Source organism: Callionymus lyra, chromosome 6 (genome assembly GCF_982586985.1).
Source record: "Callionymus lyra chromosome 6, fCalLyr1.hap1.1, whole genome shotgun sequence".
In the NCBI taxonomy this organism is placed as follows: domain Eukaryota; kingdom Metazoa; phylum Chordata; class Actinopteri; order Syngnathiformes; family Callionymidae; genus Callionymus; species Callionymus lyra.
This window is the reverse complement of record NC_141823.1, coordinates 35,618,832-35,643,068: the sequence shown is the minus strand read 5'-3', so window position 1 is coordinate 35,643,068 and position 24,237 is coordinate 35,618,832. Positions and strand designations below refer to the sequence as shown.

Below are 24,237 nucleotides of genomic sequence, written 5' to 3'. Positions count from 1 at the left end.
TTATTGCTTCATGAAATAAAACATCCTTAAAAACACTTTTGTTCATTTAACAATCCTTAAAGATAAAAAAAGACATGTTGGTCAGCAGAAGATTGTTACCTGAAAGATAACATAAAAAATGGTTTGTTCTGATGTAATAATCCTATTACCACCGCATTGATGTTGATTTTTAGACTTGACTTTTGAAGCCTGAAAATAACCATAATCCATCATAATCATTACTAAAAAAAAAAAAAAAAAAAAAAGGCTCCACGGGATCCGTCTACATTTGTTATTGTCAAGAAGCTTTCCATCCTGGCCTTATACATTTGAAAATGATTGCCCAGTGGACCGTTTTCAATACTTTATTCCTTGTCCTTCAGCAACTCCTCCTTCAGCTGCTTCAGCATCATTGATGTCAAAAGTCTGTTGTCCTTTTGAGGACTGGACAAGATTTTTTTTTTAATCTGAACAATTTTCTGCGGAACCTTAATTCGACTTTCACTCGCTTTTTTGTTTTTCTGTGAGTCAGTGATGGTTAGTTCAGTTGCCCTTATCAGGCGTGTGATATTCTGCACACCCTGTTGAATGATGTCATCAAGTTCTTGTTGAATATCACGAACCAAGGCCGAGTCCGGGAACATGTCCATGAAGCGGTAGCTGGATGAAAAAAAATGACCAAAGGTAAGGGCAAGACAGGTTGATCAGGCTGTTCTAAAATACAGTCTCTTCTTATAACCACGCTAAAAGTTGTGAGTCGAGATCAACATACCTGAGCCAGAGGTAAAGATCCAGCACGTTGTGGACTGCCTCCAGGTGAACAAGGGCTTTGATGTTATTGGGAGGAGCCAGGGGCCACTTTATGTGCCGGCAAATCCAGTCAAATGTCAGCGGTTCATCTCGGCTAAACTGTCGGGTAAACTTCCAAACATAGAGCAAAGAGACTGGGTTGTAAGATCCAATTCATAGATTACGTTTTTTTAAGTTTTCATAGATACAGTTTTCACTATACCGCCTTAAATACCCTTTACACCTGGGGCCTCATGTACTAAGAAGTTCGTAGATCTTCTACTAAATATGTCCGTGAGAGAAATACAGAAGGTGACGCAGCACAAAAATATCCAGATGTATGAATCTGTGCGCGACAAGAATTTAGGCACTTTTTGTTCGTACATCCCAATCAACCTAAAATTAATCGCAGACTTGTTTGTCTCTTTCCACGCCCTCATTTCTAAGTAAGAAATTTCTGACACTTTACTTACAAATATTGAAAAATTCTGGGTGAGTCACTTGGGAGATGTGCCTCATTTCTCTACTCTCTATACTTTAATTGAATTACAGTAAATAGGAATTCCTTTAACACAAAACAAAGTTAATATAAAGGAAACTTTTTTTTAAGGAAAAATATGCACATGTGTATATGTCTGTGTTTGTGAAACGCTAATATACGACATATGAAGCATTAACAGTTACATGCTGTTAAATAAATAGTGAACAAAGATGCTCTTTTCACTTCTTACAATTGTAAATCTGACTCAAGAGGTGTCATGGCTTTTCTAGAGTCAGTGCCTCACCAGCCATGAACCTCCTGCATGTCACTGGAGAGACATCATCTAGTGAGGCCATATTGGTTCATGAATGGTGAGGCGCCATAAACCACCCGCACATCATTCGAATAAGACAATGTTTTGATACATATGTGGGTACAATTCCCTTTTTCTAAAACGCTCACCTTTAAGAAGGAGGTGCAGACAAATGGCTGCCTCTTGTCGATTGGAGCAGTGCAGAAGACGTAGCGAGACCTCAGGCTGAGAGGAATGTGTTGAATCATGTCAGCCAGAAACTTAAAATCATCAGCGTTGCAGACAAAATATAGTCCGTCCACCTGAGATAGACTGGCAAAAATGTCCTGAAAGAGAAGATTCATAAGAAGATTACGAAAGGGACAAAATATGTAATTGGAGCTGTATTATTGAAATATTTTATAGGAATAGTTGACTGAAAAAACATACACAAGTACTATTTAGTGCAGGGGTTTTCAACCTGGTTCCTTAAAGGGCAGGGACAGTACAGGCTTTTGATTCAACCGGTCAAACACATCCATCTATCCATCTATACACCAATCGGGTGTCTGAGGACTTTTACTACTGGATTGCAAGTCTGGTGTTGGTCGTTTTTGTTTTTTACTTGTGTGCTTAACCTGCAACTACCCTGCCCTTTGTAGAATGAGTTAAATAGAGGGGATTTAGTGTCTCAACTAGAGACACAGATTGCAAGTGACTCAATTTTTACTATTCCTTGCCAAGCGTGGTCCAGGGTCCACCTAAAGCCATTTTGACTTCCATTATATTGCCATGAGAGTGTCAACAGGTTGGACAGGTTGATCAGGAGGGCTGGCTCTGTGGTTGGCATGAAGCTGGACTCACTGGTGACAGTTGCTGAGAGGAGATCACTGGACAAACTACTGTCCATCATGGATGATGACAGTCATCCTCTGAACATTGTCACCAGTGAGCAGAGAAGCATAATGAGTGCACGAATGCTCCTTCCCAGATGCAACTCTAATAGATTCAAAGACTCATTCATTCCTCGGGCTATTAAATGGTACAATTCTGAGTTAGGGGGCAGGAGTGGAGCAAAAGTATCATGACATTCTATGTTAATCTATGTATCCTTTGTCTTTGTTATTCGTCTTTGATCTATGTTCTTTATCTTTAGACTTAGATTGTGTCATCTTGTTCTTTCCCTTTATTCATCTTGTTCTTGTTTTTATTTGTATGAGTAATTGCTGTATTTCTGTGTCTAATTGGAAAAAACAAACCACAGAAAACACTGTTAAGAGAGTATTTAGCTCACACACACCTTTGCAGACGAATAAGGTGAAATAAAAAAATAAATCAGGCTTATAATAAGCAAGCTGGTTCAACTGCCAATTATTTGCATAGATTTAACAAAAAAAAAAATCAAGTTACTTATACATTTCTTAATCTCTTAAGTAATAGCATTTTAATTTAAATTATATTGCAGATTTCATTAGTCTTCTTGTACCTTCACATATATATTTGGATAGATTTTCTGTAGTTTATTATTTCAATTTCCAGAATAATAACAAATCACTTGTATATGTCAGAGGTCATGATTGTTATAAACTACAATACACTCACTATAAGGTTGGACATCGTCGAGTCAGGCAGATAATAAGAAAACATCTCGATCTGCTCGGCTGTCGGGTGAAGACCAGCAGTCTGCAAAGAGAACAAACGGTTGTTGCCAGGGTTTTCTTTGGTCGTCTTGACTTCTAAATCAAAATATTATAGAATCAGTGTGGAGCTGTTCACCTTTATTGGCTCCACTGATTGGCTAAGAATTTCCGTTAGTACAGGAAGATCATCTTTGTGCATTGTTGTAACTTCTCCACATTTGAACTTGGATGAGAACCTGGTGAAAAGCCCCACCATAAATTAAATATATATCCTTGGAAATACATCCTTCAACACTGACCGTCCTGCACGGCCGGCAATCTGCAGCGCCTGTGAGGTACTGATGGTCTCGATCACTTTCTCTCCTCTCTCATTGAAGTTTGGTTTCATCAGACTGTTGAAGATGATGCGTTTGATACTCCTGAAGAGAGACAAAACTGTTGTTGTCATCATCTTAAAATATGCAAAAAACACATAACCAATTTAGTTAAATCAGGCTAATATAGCAAAATATGTAAACAACATCCATTTCCTAACAGGGAGTTGTCCCTAATAATGCGTTTGTCAGCAGGTGTTATTTTGTACTGTGGGATTTCTCCTCTTTCTTTTGCGTGTGCTTATGCGTTTCTTTGTCTTCAGTTTTCTGTTGAACCAGTAACATTTCACCGAAGATATTTTCTAAAAGAGTCAAGATTAACAGATAACTAAAGTTAGTTTGATATTGCTCCTGAACCCACCAGGCACGAATGCCCCTGCTATGCCCATAGTTAGTTCACTTATTATGGCTGGTCGAAGAGCCCCTTTTACAGCGGTCCATTGGTTAGAATCTGTCTTATAGATCTTAGGACAATAAATTGCACCTGTCACTGTCTCTTTCATAATCCATTTTATTTCAATATCTAGTTTAGTTTATATTTTATACTCCTGCGTTTCCTCAGCATGAATGCTCAATACCTAAGGTTACTCAAGGTTAAGTGCTGCAGAATGGCTACCTTATTGCTTGGTTCTCTTTTTCTATCGTTACATGTGTCATCTCATTTAATTATTTTATTCTGTACTGCCAGCACAAAAATATATATATATATATATATATATATATATATATATATATTGCATTAACAACACTGGCAATAAAAGTTTCTGATTCTGCTTTTATTAGCTAATTTCTTCCCCTCCGTTTATTGTTTATATGTGCATTACAGCTTTAGTAAGTGTATATTGTTTTACATGTTAGTATTTTTTAAAGATGTATTGTTTGCCATTATACATCTCTTCTTTTATGTTTTTTTTTGCTGCTTTAAACTTGTATTCTCCCCTCGAGGAACTAATAAAGGAATCTTGTTGATCGACTGAATAACAAATTCACTCACAAATTTAGACCCATTCCTATAGCATCAGTTGCGACAAGGATTTTACAGGCATCATCAGGATCGTTGAATTTTCTGGCTTGGGTAAGCTTTGTACCTGCAACAAAAGCAAAGAGCATTTTTATTACGAATTTAACTTCAAGTTAACTAGATGTTAGCAATATTTCAGATAGGTTGCAATTGTGATGTGACGTTTAGTGTGTTCATCATTCTCAAAAGGCAGAGGAACACATGCAAACATGATGCAGTATCTCACAAAAGTGAGTTCACCCCTTACATTTCTGCAAACCATATATTTTATTATATGATAAGGGAAAAAAAATAATAAATTAGAATATACAATGTTAAGTAGTCAGTGTACAGTTTGTATTACAGTGTAAATTTGCCATCTCTTCAAAATAACACAGCTATTCATATTCAAATTTCTTACAAAAGTGAGTAAAGCCCAAATGAAAATGTCCAAATTTGACCCAAAGTGTCAATATTTTTGTTTCCACCATTATTTTCCAACAATGTCTTAACCCTCTTGGTGGTAGAGTTCACAGGTTACCATTGGAGTCCTCTTTTGCTCCTCCATGATGACTTTACAGAGCTGGTGGATGTTAGAGAGTTCACACTCCTCCACCTTTCCATTTGGGGATAGCCTCGAGACGCTCAATAGGGTCGGGAGACACTTCGTCCATCAACATTACTCTCAGCTTCTTGAGTAAGGCAGTGATTGTCTTGAAGGTGTGTTTTGGGATGTTATCATGTTGGAAGGTAGGGAATCATTATTTGCGTAGGTATGTGAAAGTACATGTTGGCATTCATGGTTCACTTAATGAACTGTACGTCCCCAGTGCCAGTAGCACCAACGCAGCCCTGGACCAAGACACTCCCACTACCATGCTTGAATTTATAAAAGACACGTTTGTCTTTGTACTCCTTACCCGTTTGTCATTAAACATCTGAACCAAAAAAGTTCATTTTGGCATCATCAGACTGTAGGCCGTGGTTCCAGTAATGTATATCCTGAGTCTGTTTGCCGTTTGCAAACTGTTCTGAGGCTTTCTTGTGCATTATCAATAAAGTTTATCCATTTTCTGGGACAACAGCCATGTAGAACAATTTGATAGTAGTGTGCAGCCATGTCAGGCTTGGGTACACTGACTGGAGTCAGATTTACAATTGAAAAAAAGAGTGAAATAAGATGATCTTTTCAATTCATAAAACAGCATGCAAAATGCATAATATAGCATCAGCATTAGTCTTCAATTAAATTGAAGTCTTACTTCAACTGTAAAGTGTCTTGAGATAACTTTGTTATGATAAGACACTTTAAATACAATTTAATTGAATTGACACTTACACCAACAAAAAAATATACAGAAACATGTCCTTCAAATAGGTTAATAGGGAAATCACTTATTTTTCAAATGCATGATGCTTTGATATCAAAATGATGAGAAAAAACGATATATTCCCAGTCTCTGTGACTCAAAAAATGTGTCCCTAGAGTCCGTTTTTAGAGCTTGTTTGGTGGAATTTTCAAAGATTACAAAGCAGACAGTTCCATCTAGTGGTCTTTGAAAATTGAAAAAGTTCATTATGAAACCTCATTAATCCATCATTACATACCAACATTAACAATATACTGCTAAACTCTGAAAATGGAAAATCACCCTCATACCTGGAGGTAGACTGCCGTAAATGACTGCACACTGTTTTCCTTTTGCCTCAATTTGTCGACTTATCGAGAAGATGTCACTTTTACTGAAGCACACGATACAGTCTCCAGGCTCAAGCTTGTCCAGTGATTCAAGTGCTTGCTCCGAGACTGAAAGCGGAGTTAAACGTTCGTAGGTGTGGACCTGTAGAGGGACAAATTAACCAAGGAAGAAATTACAAGCATCTTCAACTGAAAGATGAATGCCTCACCTCCAGCTCCTCCCCAGTTGTGAACATGAGCTCCCTGATAAAGTCTATGGCTGAAGGTTCACCACAAATATGGATTTCCTTTGCACAAAGACCTGATGATTGAAAAACAAAGGTTTTTGACCATCAACATCCAGGCAAGCATCAGACACTTTCATCAGGGAACTTGAAATATCTAATACTGCGGCAAATTTGAGCTGAGAAGAGCTAAAACACAAGTTAAACTGTTGTGTGACCAACAATTAGGTTAGGTTAGGTAGACCTTTATTGATCCCTCAGGAGGTCTCCTTTGGGAAATAGTTTTTTTCCCAATTTGCCACAGCAATACAGCAATTATTCATAAAAATAATTAAAAATAATTAAGAACAAGAACTAAGAGAAATAAAGAGAAAGAACAAGATGAAACAATCTAAGTCTAAAGATAGAGAACATAGATCAAAGAAAAATAACAAAAACAAAGGATACAAAGATTAATATAACAGAACATCAGGATACCTTTACTCCACTCCTGACAATGTGAATTCAACTTTAACTAAAATATTTAATACATAAATTAAAGGGTTTTCTTTTACAAACCAAGCAATGCTCTTGTCCAAGCCCAGCCTCTGGTAGGATCTTTGATCATTTGAATTTCATCAATTACAGCAACTTCATCTGAGGGTGGGAAAAAGAAACAATATTTTTAAGTAACCTAGTAGGCAAAATAAAAAAAAAGAGTAAATATTGTATTTACTGACAAGGCGTCTTCACGTTGCACATTTCGATTGTACAGGCGACATGATTGGATGCTCGGCCCTCTGGGTCCACAACCGTTCTCTCCTCTCCAGTCACCAAGTCACATGGAACATTCTATTAATGCCATTACAAAAAATATAAACTTAAACAGGATTTATTAAACAAACTGAATAGATATTCTGACTTTTTACTTTTAAAAGCAAACACTCATTTAAAAAACAAGCAATACCAATATAATTTATACTTGGATTGAATAGATTTTAAATCCCAGTATAAAAAAACCTTGACAAACGTACAGCAATGACACATTCATTGTAAAAAGGTAATAAATACATAAAAAGATCATATAAATAAAATGGAAATGTAAGGGGGGGAGAGTATTGAAAGAATATATAAAGTGCTACTAAAAAAAGTTAAGACTATTGAAGAAATAATGCAAAAATTGGGGCTTCCTTTACAGCTGTCCACCAAGGTTGTTCTGAAACTAAATCAACCAATGCCAGGCAAATCAATCACCCACATCCTTTCACAGCATTCTTAAGAGCGCTCAAAAGAAGACTGTAGAACTTAAGAGCTTCTAAACAAATCTGGGAAACCCAGCCATTAACAGGATAAAATACTAAAGTCAAATGAAACAGAAAAAAATATTCCAGATAAGAATAAAGGTGCCTTTGTGAATTGATTATGCGGTGCTCATCTTTTCTCCATTGGTGTTTGGGTTATTGTCAGGAAAAGTCAGATGTCATCTGACTGGCTACCCTGAACATAAATGAAGTGATCAAAGTATTGAGGAACCCTTCCCTAGAATATGTATTTAGAATTTCAATAAAGATGGTTGAGTAAAAAATAATAAGAACAGAACTGAAGCAGAAATGTAAGTTAAAGACACAAACCGCTTGATTGCTCTTCTCATAGATTTCGTGAGCGAGCAGTTTCAGGGGGCCACAGTAGATCCCAGACTCTGCTGCCAAGTAGCGCTGAATGGCATTATAGGTTTTTCCACTGTTAGTGGGTCCAGCATGGAACACAACTTTTCTATCAATGGCGCGAGCCTCTGGGTACCTGCACAACAAACAGTAAGGTGCTTGTTTATAAAGGTTTTTCTTATACATAATAAATAAATTCATAATAAAAGATAAATCAACATGTATTCAACACAATCTAAATTTATGTTCCTCATAAATTGCTACAGAACTACATAACAAACTTAGCTTGACACTTAATACTTTGCATCCTTTCTTCACGTTTTGTGCACCGTTTTAATGCTGTAGTCGCTGAATAATTATGTTATCTTGCATTTTCGCATGCTGCATAAGAACTATTTAACATGAATACAAAACAGACCACTTGGCTGGAACTCTGAGGTCAGAGATTATTCGCAGGTCATCCATACAGTCAAGCATTGGAAAGATCTGCTTAGCGTGACGCATAAAATAGGGGAAGATGTCATCAACGTGACCTTAAGTGAAAAAGGGACAACCAGGTTAATTTGGTTTTATGTTAAGCATTCCATTTTTTAAAACAGACCTGCTCCGGCACAGATGTCACTAAGGATGATGTGGAGGTCAGCAGGAAGAGCCGTTGCTTCAAGGACATGTTTCCTGAAGTTGATAAAAGCCTGATGGAACAAACGTTCTGAAAAGAGACAGTTAATAAGTTATGACTTGATCACAAAGCAAAAAGACAAACGTTTAGTATCAAGGAAATAGCTCTTTCTGGTGCATATATTATATAAGCTACTCTCCAAGCTACTTATACAAGTGGGTTGTGCGCAATAAATTGTTAGAGAGTTTATTGTAGAAGAGATGTCAAACCTTTATTCCATAATTCTGAAGTTCCACGACAGCCCCCTCATACATACAAAAGCTATAGTAAGAAGTGTTTATAATTCCTTTATCCATTTGATTGTTTGTTTTATTTATTTTATGTTACCTTATAATGTGCTTAGTTTCTTCTGTATTGCATTGTATGCTGCTGCAACATTACAATTACAACAATGCTAAGTAACAATTCAGTTTGGCATTAATAAAGAATATTTGTATTATTAAAAATTGACGGAATCATGGATCAAGATTTCACACATACCATCAAGGCCACTGTCTGCTGCCAGGTTATGTATCTCCTTCTTCTTATAAAACTGGTTTAGAAATTTTAATAGCAAAACTGGAAAAAAAAATAAACCACAATAGTTTTCAAAGATTCAAAATTAAGTCAAAAGTCAAATGGTACGATCATATTTAGTAGTAGTATTTCAATATATAGAAGAAAGAGTGGTGTAACCTTTATCCAGAGGCTGGCTTAACTCTTCTCCGACAAAATCATCAACTGGGATGTCAGTCCTCAGGGAGACGGGCACGAACAGCTTGGTGTCCGGGGGTTTCATGGTGGAGTTATCTGACAGATGAGCTCTGCAGTGAACTGATGTCGCTCGTCGGTTCTGGCTGCTCAACAAACCGGACACAGATGACGTTTGATAACCTAAACGAGTCGCGCTATTAATTTGACGCTGAAGCCGGGCCAGTCTAAAAAGACACGGCTGCGCCATATTGGCTTTTGGTAAACGTATCAATAGAAAAAAAAAGAATACTCGTCAGTTATACAAATCGATTGTTGATCAACGCCGATTTGAGGATTACATCCACTTCCTTGGCAAAGGACACTCGTCTTCCTGCTGTAAAACAACGTGTGCCAGGACCCTCTCGATATCGATGTCCAAAGATATGCCTGTTCTAAAAAAAATAAATTAAAAAAATGTATTTTGTAAATAAACAAAGAATAATTTCCCATTGTGCCTTAATGCATGACATAATATAAATCCCAGCATATGAATAGTTGAACCTTTACACAATTGAATACCTAAATACTGCCTCTAGTTTGGTCAGGCACAATTCTATCTAAACATATTCCTATATATGTTGCGTTAGTGACTATTAATTCCAAAGACATATACTGTATACCGACGCCGCATCGACTGCAGACGGTTGTGTAATGTGTATAAAGCGCCGCCATCTTGGTACAGTGCCATCAGAGGTAGCGGCGCATTAACAAAAAATGTTTTTATTTATTTTATATAGTAACATAAATATATATAATAATGTCTATCTATATGGTCTGAGGTTTGAAAAACAAACCCGTAAAAAAAGCTTGACAAATGAGCGATTTATGATCACTTTAATAGTGTAAACACATCATTCCTCTATATACGTAATGCACTGTATGAGTAAGTGGCACTGTACCAATATGGCCGCCCTGTATACACACCGCTCTAGTGTTCGGCAGCAGTCGATGCGGCGTCTATGTATAAATGTATATGATTCATTCATTCATCCTTTTGTTGAGGCATACGGGTGGTGCACCCATGCAAGTCATTCCAGCAAATCCTCTTGAACTGATCACCTATTTCACGCCTGTTCCCTCTCCTCGCCCTTGATTTGGTTACAAGATCTCAACCCAAATCTGCACTGAAACAAGTCTGCTCGACTGATCCCCTTCTGCCCTTGACTTTGAATTAATAACTTCGAAGTCCAGCTAAACCCCTAAATAGTCTACTCATGCTTTTTGGATCGTATGCCTGCCTTCAATGCTGCTTCAAGTCACACCTTATCCAAATTGGCCCAAGAATTCAATAAAGACGGTTGATTGCTACATAATCTACTGCTAAGCTTTTTCCTCTTATTATTGTCATAAAAGATGCTGTAAGAGAACCTCAGCAACGATCTACAACTTTCTGGTTTTATTTAACAATTTATTAAATGGATACTTTTAAACATGGAGAGATGGTCTTACCCAACTTCCCGAAGGAGATCTCCAGGGGGTTTAATAAACTGTCTTTAATGTTTATGTTCACAAGTTCCAAAAGAGGAGGTGGAGCAGTCTATGGAGGAACCTGCAAGAGACAAAGCACTGGAAGGAAAACACAGGCTCACTAACACCAACCCCCCTACCACACCAATTATCACAGAGTGTCACAGGGAGGTTCAAGAGGTTGTCAAGCACGTAAGAGCATCTTCTGCCCCAGGACCATGGACCTGGTATACCGTACAAAGTATACAAGAAATGCCCCAAGCTCCTTCGAAGGCTGTGGAAGCTTATGCGGGTGATTTGGTCCAAGTGAACCATTCTAACAAGTTGGAGAAAGGTGGAAAGGTGCATTGTACCCAAAGAACAGGGGTCCACACAGATCAGCCACTCCCTTCTTTGTGTGGAGGGGAAGATTTTCTATATGAAATATAGTATGAATTAATTAATATGAAAACCAACTCTGGTGGCCATGAAAGAAAACATTCAAATTGTAAGTAAGTAAGTAAGTAATTGTTATTTGTATAGCGCTTTTCCAGACCAGGGTCACAAAGCGCTTAAACAATCAAAACAATATTCAATAAAGTATATACTTTAAAGGGCAAGATAAAACTGATAACACAAAAGGAGTTCCAGAAAATCAAGGAAAAGCCTGAACAAATAAAAACGTCTTAAGATGTTTCTTAAAGGAGTCAGTAGACTCCATCAAACACAGAGAGAGAGGAAGATCGTTCCAAAGCGTAGGAGCAACAGCCTGGGAGGATAAAGTTGATCCTGAAAGAAACTGGAAACCAGTGAAGAGTTTTAAGGATCGGAGAAATGTGGTGGAAATTATATTTTGAAAACATTGTTTTAGCAAACCCCGACTGCAGCCCTACTATGGTTTCTGCAGCGAAGTCGATCTAGAAATCAGGATAAAACTTTTATTGCCAGTGTTGTAAACACTGGTCCATTTACAACCTGGACATTTTATGCTACCGATTTTGAAATTGAAATAGAAACGCTCAATTTACTGTATTTAAATTAAAAAAAATCATCTTCAAAATCACAGTTTGAAACACCAGCGTCTCTGTCGAACCTCTAAAGACGCCGTCAATAAAAAGGGAGGCTGAAAGGTCCAAGAGAAAAATTAATTCATCTTTTCTATAAACCTAAAACTGTTTGTTGTGGATCAGTTGTGATGACCAGAAAAAAAGCATTTCATAAAAAGTTTATTCACAATTTATTTATACTAATTTAGAGTAGACCTACACTACATACACACTCATCCATGTCAGGGGACATTTGCTAAACATGATCATGCTCTTGATAGAAGAGGGGCTTATGATTTAGGCATTTCTGTACATTTCCTAATTAAAAAAGTAAAAGCCACCAAAGTACACGCAATTAAAAAATATATATTTATCAAAACAGCATGACATACAGTATAAATGTAGATCAAAAATAAGTCTAAAATGAGCATCAAAACAACAATGAAAACTATATTATACAAGAACTTAGTCGCATGGGTTCTACCCTGAAACCATTAAGCAGCAGAAGAACCTTACCACAGATCACTGAATGAGAGAAAAAAACATCACCAGGCCACAATTAATACATTATGTTAGAATTTCAGAGGTTTAAACAAAAGGACTGATTGGCTTACATTACATAGACACTGCATAGCTGTGACTAACATACAAGAAGCATCTTATCAGTTTATAGAAAAAAATTAAATTAATCGGACTAAAAATGTCCGTACACAGTATAACCCAGATATCTGTTTTGTGAAAGCATTATAAATAAAGCTCACATTCTGCAGTGATGACTTGTGTCAAAACCTGTTTACAATTTCCATGACAACAAAACAAATATTTAGCACTTTAAGGTGATTACATGAAATAAATGGTGCAATAAACAAAACTGAAAAAAAAGTTTGACCTATGAGATGAGAAAAGTTTGTCCAAATGTACACTGTTTATATTTTGCAATTACATTAAATCTTATCATTTTAGCATCATTTACTGAACATACAGGGAGATTCAGACAACTCTTTCCTTTACAAAGAGACAGACCATCTAGAACACTGGTGATCAATATTTTGATTCATATGCATGTGTGTGAACCATTAGTACGATCAGTGATTTTCGTATTAGTGCTAGAATTAATAAAACAAGGGAATATGAAAACCAACTCTGGTGGCCATGATAGTAAGTAAGTAATTGTTATTTGTATAGCGCTTTTCCAGACCAGGGTGATGTTTCTTAAAGGAGTCAGTAGATCCATCAAGCGCAAAGAGAGAGGAAGAACGTTCCAAAACTTAGGAGCAACAGCCTGGAAGGATTTCTCTCCTCTGGTCCTGAACCGTGTGTGTGGAACCATCAGTAGATTCTGATCCACAGATCTCAGAGCCCGAGCTGGGGTGTAAGGCTGGATCAGATCACTGATGTAAGGAGGAGCCTGACCATGAATAGCTCTGAAAGTAAGAACCAGAATTTTAAAGTTGATCCTGAAAGAAACTGGAAGCCAGTGAAGAGTTTTAAGGATCGGAGAAATGTGGTGGAAATTAAGTTTTGAACTTCTTAACATTGGTTTAGCAAACCCCGAATGCATGGCTTCAATAGATTCTGCATAAGTGTGTATTATCAGTCAGAAGCTTTGACATCAGACTAAATCATTGCTGGGACTTGATAATAGATGTTGAAGTCACAAGGTGTCAAGTACATCTCACACAAAGAGCTGTGAAATGATGAACTTTTTGGGCCTGTGAAGACGTGTAAAAGTTGCTCAGTCTATAAATTGCACAGCAGGATGCACTTTCCAGTGATGATTTAGGATGGGCCTGTATTAATTGTTTGCAGTTTGTCGTGTCGCCTTCACATCTCGGGTTGCTCAGCATTAACTGGTTCAGTTCGGGGCTCTGGAGACTCATAACGCTGGTGGAAGTTTCTTTTTCGCAGTTTCTCTGGTGCTTTTCTCCACAAGACGATTTCCTGGAACAAGTACATAAACATTTGAGTGGTTTAGTACTTGATGGTAACAGAAGCTAATTTTGAAATAATGTAAACGCATTTAGGGTACACATGAAAATAAACAGTATGACTCATGTTCAATATCAATCATGCTTGATATAGAACATTGTATTTTGATGGATCGGCATGTAATACTAGAGCCAGCAATTACAGGGTGAAAGGGAACATGACTGTGTTATAGTATAGAGTATAACAAACATCCAAACAAAGTCATCAATTCAACCTAAAACAAGTATTTCCTTGCTCAAGTCTCCTAAATTTCTTACCTGCTGTTTAAAATATCTTCTGTCTTCTTCATCTACTAGAACAAGGTTAAGGAAGTAGCGTACAGAAAACTTTTTGTTGATGTCCCTCATAGTCGGAGTGAGGTCATATCCTGTCAAAATAGAATATTGCAACATATTTCACAACCAATCAATATATAACTTTTAAAGATAACTATATAATTAAATAGAAATAATGAAGCCTCACCTGCCAGGAACAATCTGATTGGGATGGACTCTCCTTTAACTGGCGCGCCATCCATGATCTCATACTTGGCAACAGTCTCCGTTTCTGTTGTAGTACTAGGTCCTATGCAAAGTAAAACAAGTTTTACTTTTTTTTTTATACTTGTATTGTTATTAAGCATAGCGTGACGAAGCTGTATTTAAGTGCAAAATGTAAATGAAAAGAAACTGTGACTAAAAGGGATTATATGCCAAATAAATTTAAGCATCCAACTATGTGCCAACAGCGCCACCATGTGACATTTTAATGATTGCACTTCATACCGCTCGACAGCGGTACCCATTCGGCCTGTATTTACCCAACCAGAGATTGTGGGGGGAAAGAGCCACACATCGATCTGTGTTAGTGCTTAACAGACACCAGCAAATATACATGAGTCTACTTCTTCTGGTAATAAAAAAATCAAACCAGTTATTTGGCTTTTTTATTTTTATTTTATTTTATACTGATTATTCACTTACTGGGATCGTGGGGGCTAGAGCCTATCCCAGGTGCTTAGGGCAAGAAGCGGAGTACACCCTGAACAACCAGCTTGCAGCTGGACACACACACACAAAGAAGCATGATGCCAAAACTGCAACCTTCTCGCTGTGATGTGATAGGAGCGCAAACCATTGGCCACCCTGCACTTTTTCTCCAAAAAATACCTGCAGTGCATGATAATGGCTAGCTAGGGTCAAAGGAGATTTGTGATTTCAGGCATTTTGATTGGCTTAAATGGATATTTTAAGCCGTTTTAAGACATGCAACAATGAGCATTCCAGCACAGTTCAGAGGTCACAAAAGTCAAGAGAATTTTAATTCCAACATATTCAGAACTTTTTAAAGCATTAATATGATAAAAATGATGAGGGACTTACTCATTTTTATTTTAGTCATTTTAATATTTCTATTTTCTTATCTAAAAACATCCTGTTATCCTGAATAATTTCTTACCAATTCCTGTCATTTCCTTTTTAATGAGCTGGAGCTCCATGTGCTGGATCTTGATCCTGACCAGCAGGAAGTAGATCTTTCCAACAATAACGTCCTTCAGGTGGTACCTAGTAATATTAAAAGAATAAGTTGGGTTTTTCTATAAAAGTGAAAAGTGCACAAGGAAAGTAGTTACTTAGATTTATTGTATTCAAACTCAATGTGCAGGCAGTCTTCTATGCCGACCTCCATCTTGATTGAGTTGTTGATGTCTGGGTAAGTGGCTAACTGGTGGACAATAAGCTCATACTCCTTCACTAGGTCAGAGAGACGACGAACAATCGTCACCCTGAGAAAATATCTAAAGAAAATCAGACAAGAGCAAAAAACAACAAGTAGGTTATATGCTTTGATTCTGCCCAGTATCCATATTTATTTTGATGAATAAGTTGTGCACATTTCACAACTATATAAAAACTGTAAAAAACAACAACAAAAGAAACAGCTTGTACCTTAGCCTGACATTGGCTCCATTGTAGGTCTCGTACGGCTTTTCCACCTGCATGAACTCAAAGTCATAGCTCCGATTCTGGGCCAGCTCCCCAGGCAGCGCCAACTCTTTCACCAAGTCCACAAATTCATGTGTGTTACTTTTATCAGAGAAGAGCTCTAGAAAGCAAACAAGAACTCAGCCTTTGTCATGTCATGTGATGATAAACATCAAGAAAGTTTTATATGCTCCAAGCACAAACTTCCAGTACAAGATGCACATGACGACCGCGTTTCACAGGTAAAACACCATCATGTGAAACTACATATTGCTGTGTTTTAATGCACCTGCACTTTCAAGTACCTCCAATAATATAACTTTTTAATGAAGAACAGTCAAGCCAATCAAACAGTTTCTTATTATCTTTTTTCTCTTATACTATGTCGATTGACATTTTTAATCATTCCCTGATTGGGGAAATTATTCAAAATAATAATGTTTAATAGACAAAAAGGACTACATAACCATCAATGCTTTGTTTGGTATGCAGACTAAACATTTTTATGACATTATGAGGAAACACGGAAACATGGATTAAACATTTAATTGCATTTTAGAAAACCTTAACAGCAAAAATAAATTTACAAAAAGAGGGACAGTTGAATGGTCTCAACCAATATCAATAGAATATTGATTCTTGTGCTCTACACTGCTTCATTAAGTTTCATTAGCCCTTCACTTCTCTAAGTCCCTTATTTTTTAAGTTATGGAGATACAAAAGACAGAAATTACTGACCTATCTGTCCCACAAATTCGATGCGGATGCCCTGGTGTTCTAGTCGTTTTCCTCCCTGCTTCACATTCAAGTTCACCTTGAAAAAATTAAATTATTTGATTAGAATTCAAATCTCGCATATGAAATAATCAAGAGATGAAATTAAAAAGAAAATGGATTTCATAATCTTCTATAATCTCGTTATTCTATTAACAGAATAAACAAACAATTGAATAATAGTTTGGAGGGATGTTTTTGAAAACTAAAACATAAAAATACAGAAACTATGAGGTATGAATGAGGAAGATTAAGAGCAAGGGACCGAGGGAGAGAAGCAGTCCCAGTGACAGATGAAGTGAGAAAGTGCAGTCAGAGAAGCAGAAGCAGGGAGAGAATGATGCCCAAGGTAAAGTGCAAGGTAGAGATATAAGAATGTGTGGTGGTGCCTAAAAAAAACACTGTTGTTTTAGTCCCACTAGCTGAAAATTAAAAAAAAAATCATCTTTAATAACATTTTATCAGATTGTCTTTACATGACCACTTCATACTTACTTTTCCTGCGACCAAATCTCCATCATAGAACAAATAATGCTTCTCCACTTTTCCATCTTCTGTCTTCAGTTCTGCAGTTTTTCTACTCTCTGCATCATTCAGTAGAACCTCTATCTCACAAACCGGTCCAAACAAACCTCCTAAGAAACTCTGAAGAAATAAGTAACAATATTAGCCTCAGTGAAATTGCACGGTGCCAATATAATTATGGAAGAGGCAGAGTTAGGCCTTTAAATACATTTGAATGGTTTTAAATCTTATTTATCAATACATTTAGTGTTTTTGCGGCACAGTGAGCATCACTCATCACAAATCTTGTCAGGCTCAAACTTTTCACATTCAAGATCAAAGGAATTCCCTTTTACTTAAATGCATCAGATGGGCCACCTTATTGCTGGCCAAGTATGAAAATATTATAAGAGATCAGAGTTTGTAGGTAAATCTAACCTTTTAGTTGATTATAGCTTAAAACGTTTGATTGTAGCTGAAATAATTAAAATCATATGACCCATATAACACAAAATGTGTATGATTTAAAGAATACATTGACAAGAGCTGGAAAGGTTTTGTATATGTATGATGTATATGTATATGTATGTATTTTTTTTTAAATCACAGTTCCATGAATGGAAATCTTGAAATTACTTTCATAAAATATTCCTTACTTAAATAAATGAATCAGTAGTGCACATATTGATTTTGTCTAGTCTTGTTTTACAGAAGTTATTATAGTTATGCAAGTTAAGTAAAAAAAACAACAACATTAAATTAAAACCAACAGCCCAGCACATTTGAGAATATTAAGACAAAGATAATCATTTTCACAGTAGTTTATACAGTAAAGGCCAAACGTTTGGACACACCTTCTTTTTACAATTTTTCGGACTGACTGGTCTAAAGTAGTGATGACTACTCATTTCTCTTTACTTAGCTGACTGGTTCTTTCCATCAAATTCATTATAAGCTTGTCCAATAGGGCTGTATCAACATGATTTTTGCATAATACAACTAATAGTCTCAACCAAATTAGGGCAAAACATTCCACTAAGTAACCCTGAAAAGTCAAACTGACGAGTAAAAACCGTTTCAGGTGACTATATTTAGAAGGCATTTATATTTGAAGAGCGCTTTTTACAGAGCTGGGTCACAAAGCGCTTAAACAATCAAAACAATACACAGTAAAAATACAGTATTTAAAAGTTCAAGACAACACATTGACAAACAAAGTATCCCCAAGATAATAAAGAAAAAGCCTGCGCAAATAAATAGGTCTTAAGAAGTTTCCTGCAGGAGTGTTTCTGGTAAAATAATGCCATCAGAGAAAAGCTGGCTACTTTAAAGAAGCCAGAATATAAGACACGTTTTCAGTTATTTCACACTTTTATGTCAATAACACAATTCCGCATGAGCTCATTCATAGTTTTGAGGCAGTGAGGATCTATTACGTAAATAATCATGTACTGAATTTCATTTAACGAGATGGTGTGTCCAGAGTTTAACTCTGTATTTGCACGTTTATTTACATGTTCGAGTGTGTATTTCAGTACAATCTCTGTTCATTGGTTCTATTAAAAGCAGTTACTGCTCAACACTGCAGAGTCAGACCAGAGGTGGCCTCGTAACTGCACCACCAGCCTCCAAGCTAGCCTTCGTCAGCTGTCATGTCAAAAACTGCATCTAAAATGAAAACCGGGAAACTCTGGTACACGTTTTTTTGTACAAAAACTGAGGAAAATGATCCAGCGATACGTGCGGCAGCAGTTTCAGTGTATACTCACCATGTCGTCCGTAACTACAGAAGAAGCTAACAGCTAGCCTCGCTCCGTCAAGCAGAAGTGCCTGAACTAGGAGGTAGGCTGGAAGCAGTCATGTGACCCGGGTCATGTGGAGGGAGGCGGGTGCCCACTTATGACCCGAGTATCCTATTACTAAATAAGTCAAATCCATATGACAATTTATAATCACTAAATCACCAATGTTCAGGATTTCCTTTAAATTAAGTGTAATTAATTCCATCTTCCGCTTATGGAATTGTGTGTTAGAAATATACGTTGTTATAGTTATAATATATCACTTATTATTTGTTATTAGTTATATTACTTTTAAGCTTACCTCAAAACGAGAGTTTTAGATCCATTATGTTACAGTTGTATCAACACAATAATTTAATTAATTTAATTAATTATTTTCTTTACACACAGTGGCAGCTTTCAGCCTATTTTCTTTATGGTAAAGGTAAAACATAGACATGCAAGGTTTTTTCAGTGTGGGCTGGTGAGACGGGTGCCCGGTGATTTTAGTATCCATTCATCATCTAGGTCTAGGAGGTTGGGGCTCTCAAGAAGGTAAAGAACAACTTGCAGCTGAACACCTCAAAGATCAAGGACCTGGTCTTGGACTTTGGGAGGTTCAGGACAAAGTCACGTCCAGTGTCCATCAGAGGTGACGAGGTGGTAATAGTTGAGTACAGAGTTTGGCTGGACAGTAAACTGGACTGGTCCTGCAACACAGACCATGTGTACAAGAAAGTTCAGAGTAGACTGTACTTTCTGAGGAGGCTTCGATCATTTAAGATCTGCAAGAAGCTCCTCTGCATGTTCTACCAGTCTGTGGTGGCCAGTGTCCTGTTCTATGCTGTGGTGTGTTTGGGGTGGAAATGTGTTCAGGAGGAGTGTCAACAGGTTGGACAGGTTGATCAGAAAGGCTGGCTCTGTGGTTGGCATGAAGCTGGACTCACTGGTGACAGTTGCTGAGAGGAGATCACTGAACAAACTACTGTCCAGCATGGATGATGACAGTCATCCTCTGAACACTGTCATCGGTGAGCAGAGAAGCAGATGGAGTGCACGAATGCTCCATGAATGCAATGCCCATGATGCAACACTAATAGACTCAGGGACTGTTTAAGTCTGAGTTTGGGGGCAGGAGTGGAGCTAAAAGATGATTCTATTCAATGTTAATCTTAGTATCCTTTCTTTCTGAACCGTGTGCGTGGAAAACATCAGTAGATTCTGATCCACAGACCTCAGAGCCCGAGTTGGGGTGTAAGGCTGGATCAGATCAGTGATGTAAGGAGGAGCCTGACCATGAATAGCTCTGAAAGTAAGAACCAAAATTTTAAAGTTGATCCTGAAAGAAACTGGAAGCCAGTGAGGAGTTTTAAGGATCGGAGAAATGTGATCATAAGTGCCAAATACACATCATGAATTCCCGTTTTGTCAAGCTATACATTTTTGAACACATTACATTTAGTTTAAGTGAGTGAAATGAAATACACATGTTTTAAAAAGCTTTAATGAAACGTTGATCTTAAAAAATAAAAATATAAGGATTCTCACAGGTGAATGTAAAGATAACAATATCGTAAATAAATCTGTTTAAAAAAACATGTTACAAATTTTACACATCAAAGTATCTAAAATGAAGCCGATTTTTTCCCCCCATTGGTTTGTTACAAAGACTAACAATTATTTAAAAAATGTTTTAATGTTTCCACTGGCTAAAAGGTCTCCAAAATTTGGACACTTTATAATAGGCTTTCCAATATTTTGGATCCATCTGGTCTAGGAAGCAGCTGATGTCAAAACCAACTGTGTAATGATATAATTAATATCTGTTGATGTATGACATTATTTGTGTGGGTTTAGAAGATTTTTACAGCTTCAGGAGGTCATCTTCTTTCAGCTCTTTCTCTGCTGGGATATCTAGTTTTATTTAAAGAAAAACAACAAAAAAGAAAAGTCAGGACAAGATGTTCAAAATAAAATGTTGTATTTTTTTCTTTAAATTACCAATATAGTACTCCTTGCTTCCAGAGCCTGTCTCGGGTTCGACAGTGAAAAAGCCCAAATTCTCGGTAGACTCCTTTTCAAAACCTTTATCTGTTCCAGAGCCATCCTCAACCAACAAATCCATCTTATCCTCCGGTTGATTTTCTCCCTTCACAGCATTTCCCTCCCTAAAAAAATAAAGCAAAATGTGTTGTCATTTATTGTATCACAGATGAAGGTGTATGGTATGGTATCACCTATGTAAATATAACTTATATAAGATATGAATAATATTGATACATTCATTCATTACATCTCCCCCTTTTAGACAATATCCCATCACAAGGAAACCATAATTGTTTCCTTTCAAAAAATATCTATTTTGTAAATGATATGTCATATAACTTAAACCATTTCAACTGTAACTTTTACATCTTATAAATTCAGCCATACAACAGGTGTTCTGACTATACCTGAAAGTGTAAAAGTATTAACTAGCTTGTGTAGTCTGCTTGTCACCAGATCCTTGTCTTCTTCTGAATTCATTCAGTCATTGATGTCACACGTCTGCTTAATGGCGTGCATACGGAAGACTTGATGACATCACTCAATCACAAAGTCCTGAACCTCCATGTGCCAGTGGTAAGAAGACATTGGGGTTTCTGTGCTCATCCCAAGAGTACCAGCTGTTTTGTTACTCATGGAGTCCGTTGAGCTACTCCCTGGCGCCCAGGCCCCCCATAAGTGTGTGGTGGAAGACCTGGAGCAACTTAGGGGAGAACAACCACAAGAGTAGCTATGCTGGGTGCACAGGAGGAGGGTACAGAGATGGTTAAGGTCGAGCTAGGCAGAGTCGGGACGGGTATTGAAAAAGGAAGCCTTCTCATTTAGGTATTGCAGGAAGTCCTTTTTATGGAACTCTCTGGCCGAACCTCAAATGGTCGGATTCCCTCAGATGTGTCATTTGATACACTAATGTGTTTTGGATGCATCTCTGAAAGGCTGTGGAGGCACCTCGTGCCAGGCCTGCGTCAGCAGTGTCAGTTCGGTCTCCCAACACATTCATTTGCTGAAGTCAAGCTCTCTTTCCGGCTGGCACAGTCCAACGTCCAAGTCATGTGGACAGTTCCACTGCTGTGGCATGTATAAATCGCCAGGACTAAATTAGACACCCCATCCCAAGTGAGGTTGTGCGCTCTCTATTTGTCCTTGGAATCGTTTTTTTCTCTGCACCTAAACAGGTCCCCTCAATCTAAACTATCCCAGTGACAATTAACAATTGCCATCCCTATTGTTTACAAAATATGATGTTGTTAATATATTTACGATCAGAACAGTATTGCGCATGTAGACAATAGACCGCCTCAAATAGCAGCTCAGCAGAGGTCCCAGCCCACTTCCTATCTGCACTTCCCTCAGACTTCCTGCTTAAGACAAACGCACATAATAATCTCACAATATAATATGTGTGCAAATGAACATTCCATGATTATTCGACCACATCAAAGCTCCAAAGTTGTGTTTAGGTTATAAATATTTTAGGTCATTTTTGAAGGATATCAAAACACATTCTTCTGATACTCACAGATACTCAACAGTTGACGCCTGCAGTTTAGCTGGGAGATCAGGAGTCCAGTTTATCTCTGCACTTTGGTAGGTCACACAATTTTCTTCGCCCCCCTTAGGATTACACTTGACATATTTATACCGAGCCTTTCTAGGTGCCCCTGTCAGAAAAAAAGTTTAGATCAAAAGTGTGAAAACTTTTATATTTATGACAGATTAATAAAGTCTATCTAATCAAATGTATACAACCCGTATGAATGTCAACACTTCTTTCAATAGAGGATATAAGCACTAGTACACTGTGGAGTGGTTAGGAGGATTTACATTGTTAATTGAACGTTGAAAGTAATGTCTTTTTCTACTAGGCATATTTGTAATTATTTGACAACAACATACATTTATTACTATGGATTAAACCGCTGCAAATAAGAAATCTTCAATTAAAACATGTGCTACCTCAGGGACAATTTCTTACCCTGTACTATCTCACCTCGTCATCCTTACAAAACTCCCCTCACTGAAAATCAAAACCCTCCCCACTCTGTGCACTAAGCTATTTGTCCATGATGACTCCCACCTAAAAATGTCACTTTATACCTAAAATTCGTCATTGGTGAATTTTGAATGCCATTTCATAATATGTATATCTATATTTATATGAATCATAATGGCAGCCATTGAAATAAGAGTATACAGATCAACATTGTATAAGATTTACTCAATAGATTATTTTGTTTTGTGGAAGCACGGAATAAAAGGCCCCTGATCATCTTATGGACTGCAAGGAAACCGTAAACAGGGTCCTAACTATATTAACTTTAATTTTTTAACATTTTTTCATGATTTTTCAAAGACTAGAGTCTCATCTGTTTTTTTAAATATTTTTTATTCTAGGCCTTAGGTTTTACAGCCGGTATAGAAATCTTCTATCGATCTAGACTTACCCCATAAAGGACAGAGAAGACTGGGTTTAAACTTCACCGACTTATATTTCTCAAAACTCAAAATCTTTCTGAAAAGACCTTAGAGAATAAAATCCAAAACAACTCAACGTACCTGTCCCGTTTTGCAGGGCGACAACTAGAAGCACACAAGCGAAAAGGAGTTTCATCTTCAGCTTTTTCTGACAGCCCTGCGGGAGTATTCGGTGAACTTTGTGAGGTGGAATCTTCGTCAGAATGTTGAATGCAGAAGTGTTCAGCCCCCTCAAACTGCGTCATGGTTTCCTTCATCTAACCTCACGAGCTAGGTCGCCACTGACGCAGGTCATTCAGAGGAAACAGAAATAGCTTAACAAAGACTTATCGTCGAACTATGGCTTTCTTCGGATATGTTAAGACAACTTCTGTCAATCCATTTTGGCTATTTGTGGTGTCGTTGACAAAAATTTGAACAATGTTAGCCTACATTTCCTTTGAATTAACATTTGCTCCTCATATGGCCGCAGTGTGCTGTGTTCAAGATCAGTCTTGTATTGACATCTGCTGACCTACCCTATACCCTCCTCTTTTCTCTCACTGTATCCTACGTCACTCCTTTCTCTGTCCATCTGTCTGCTCCCTTAATTCTTACCCTAACCCTGATTCCACTCACGATTCCTATATAATCAAAGACATTTTTTTTAAATTGATTTTTAGCAGAATGTATGTATAGAT

The 24,237-nt window shown here is 37.3% G+C and overlaps 3 protein-coding genes across 3 annotated transcripts; all 3 read right to left on the bottom strand.

Annotated features, from left to right (window-relative positions):
• Nucleotides 1–330: 330 nt before the first annotated feature.
• supv3l1 (SUV3-like helicase) lies at nucleotides 331–9,954 on the bottom strand. Its single transcript, XM_087792971.1, has 16 exons — nucleotides 9,476–9,954; nucleotides 9,281–9,358; nucleotides 8,723–8,830; nucleotides 8,540–8,654; nucleotides 8,089–8,257; nucleotides 7,198–7,309; nucleotides 7,037–7,114; nucleotides 6,464–6,555; nucleotides 6,216–6,396; nucleotides 4,550–4,643; nucleotides 3,481–3,600; nucleotides 3,318–3,417; nucleotides 3,144–3,224; nucleotides 1,712–1,888; nucleotides 752–900; nucleotides 331–639 (listed from the first exon to the last, which is right to left on the bottom strand). Exons 1-16 carry the CDS (start codon nucleotides 9,738–9,740, stop codon nucleotides 345–347), a joined length of 2,214 nt encoding a protein of 737 aa, XP_087649097.1. The 5' UTR covers nucleotides 9,741–9,954; the 3' UTR covers nucleotides 331–344.
• Nucleotides 9,955–12,374: 2,420 nt separating this feature from the next.
• Nucleotides 12,375–19,110, bottom strand: vps26a (VPS26, retromer complex component A). Its single transcript, XM_087792970.1, has 9 exons — nucleotides 19,025–19,110; nucleotides 17,247–17,396; nucleotides 16,716–16,791; nucleotides 15,942–16,098; nucleotides 15,626–15,790; nucleotides 15,451–15,557; nucleotides 14,476–14,577; nucleotides 14,271–14,380; nucleotides 12,375–13,965 (listed from the first exon to the last, which is right to left on the bottom strand). The coding sequence occupies exons 1-9, from the start codon at nucleotides 19,025–19,027 to the stop codon at nucleotides 13,849–13,851; spliced, it is 987 nt and encodes a 328-aa protein (XP_087649096.1). The 5' UTR covers nucleotides 19,028–19,110; the 3' UTR covers nucleotides 12,375–13,848.
• A 1,412-nt stretch (nucleotides 19,111–20,522) lies between these two features.
• LOC148078938 (uncharacterized) lies at nucleotides 20,523–23,795 on the bottom strand. Its single transcript, XM_087793630.1, has 4 exons — nucleotides 23,639–23,795; nucleotides 22,602–22,743; nucleotides 21,038–21,204; nucleotides 20,523–20,950 (listed from the first exon to the last, which is right to left on the bottom strand). The coding sequence occupies exons 1-4, from the start codon at nucleotides 23,691–23,693 to the stop codon at nucleotides 20,901–20,903; spliced, it is 414 nt and encodes a 137-aa protein (XP_087649756.1). The 5' UTR covers nucleotides 23,694–23,795; the 3' UTR covers nucleotides 20,523–20,900.
• Nucleotides 23,796–24,237: the final 442 nt, after the last annotated feature.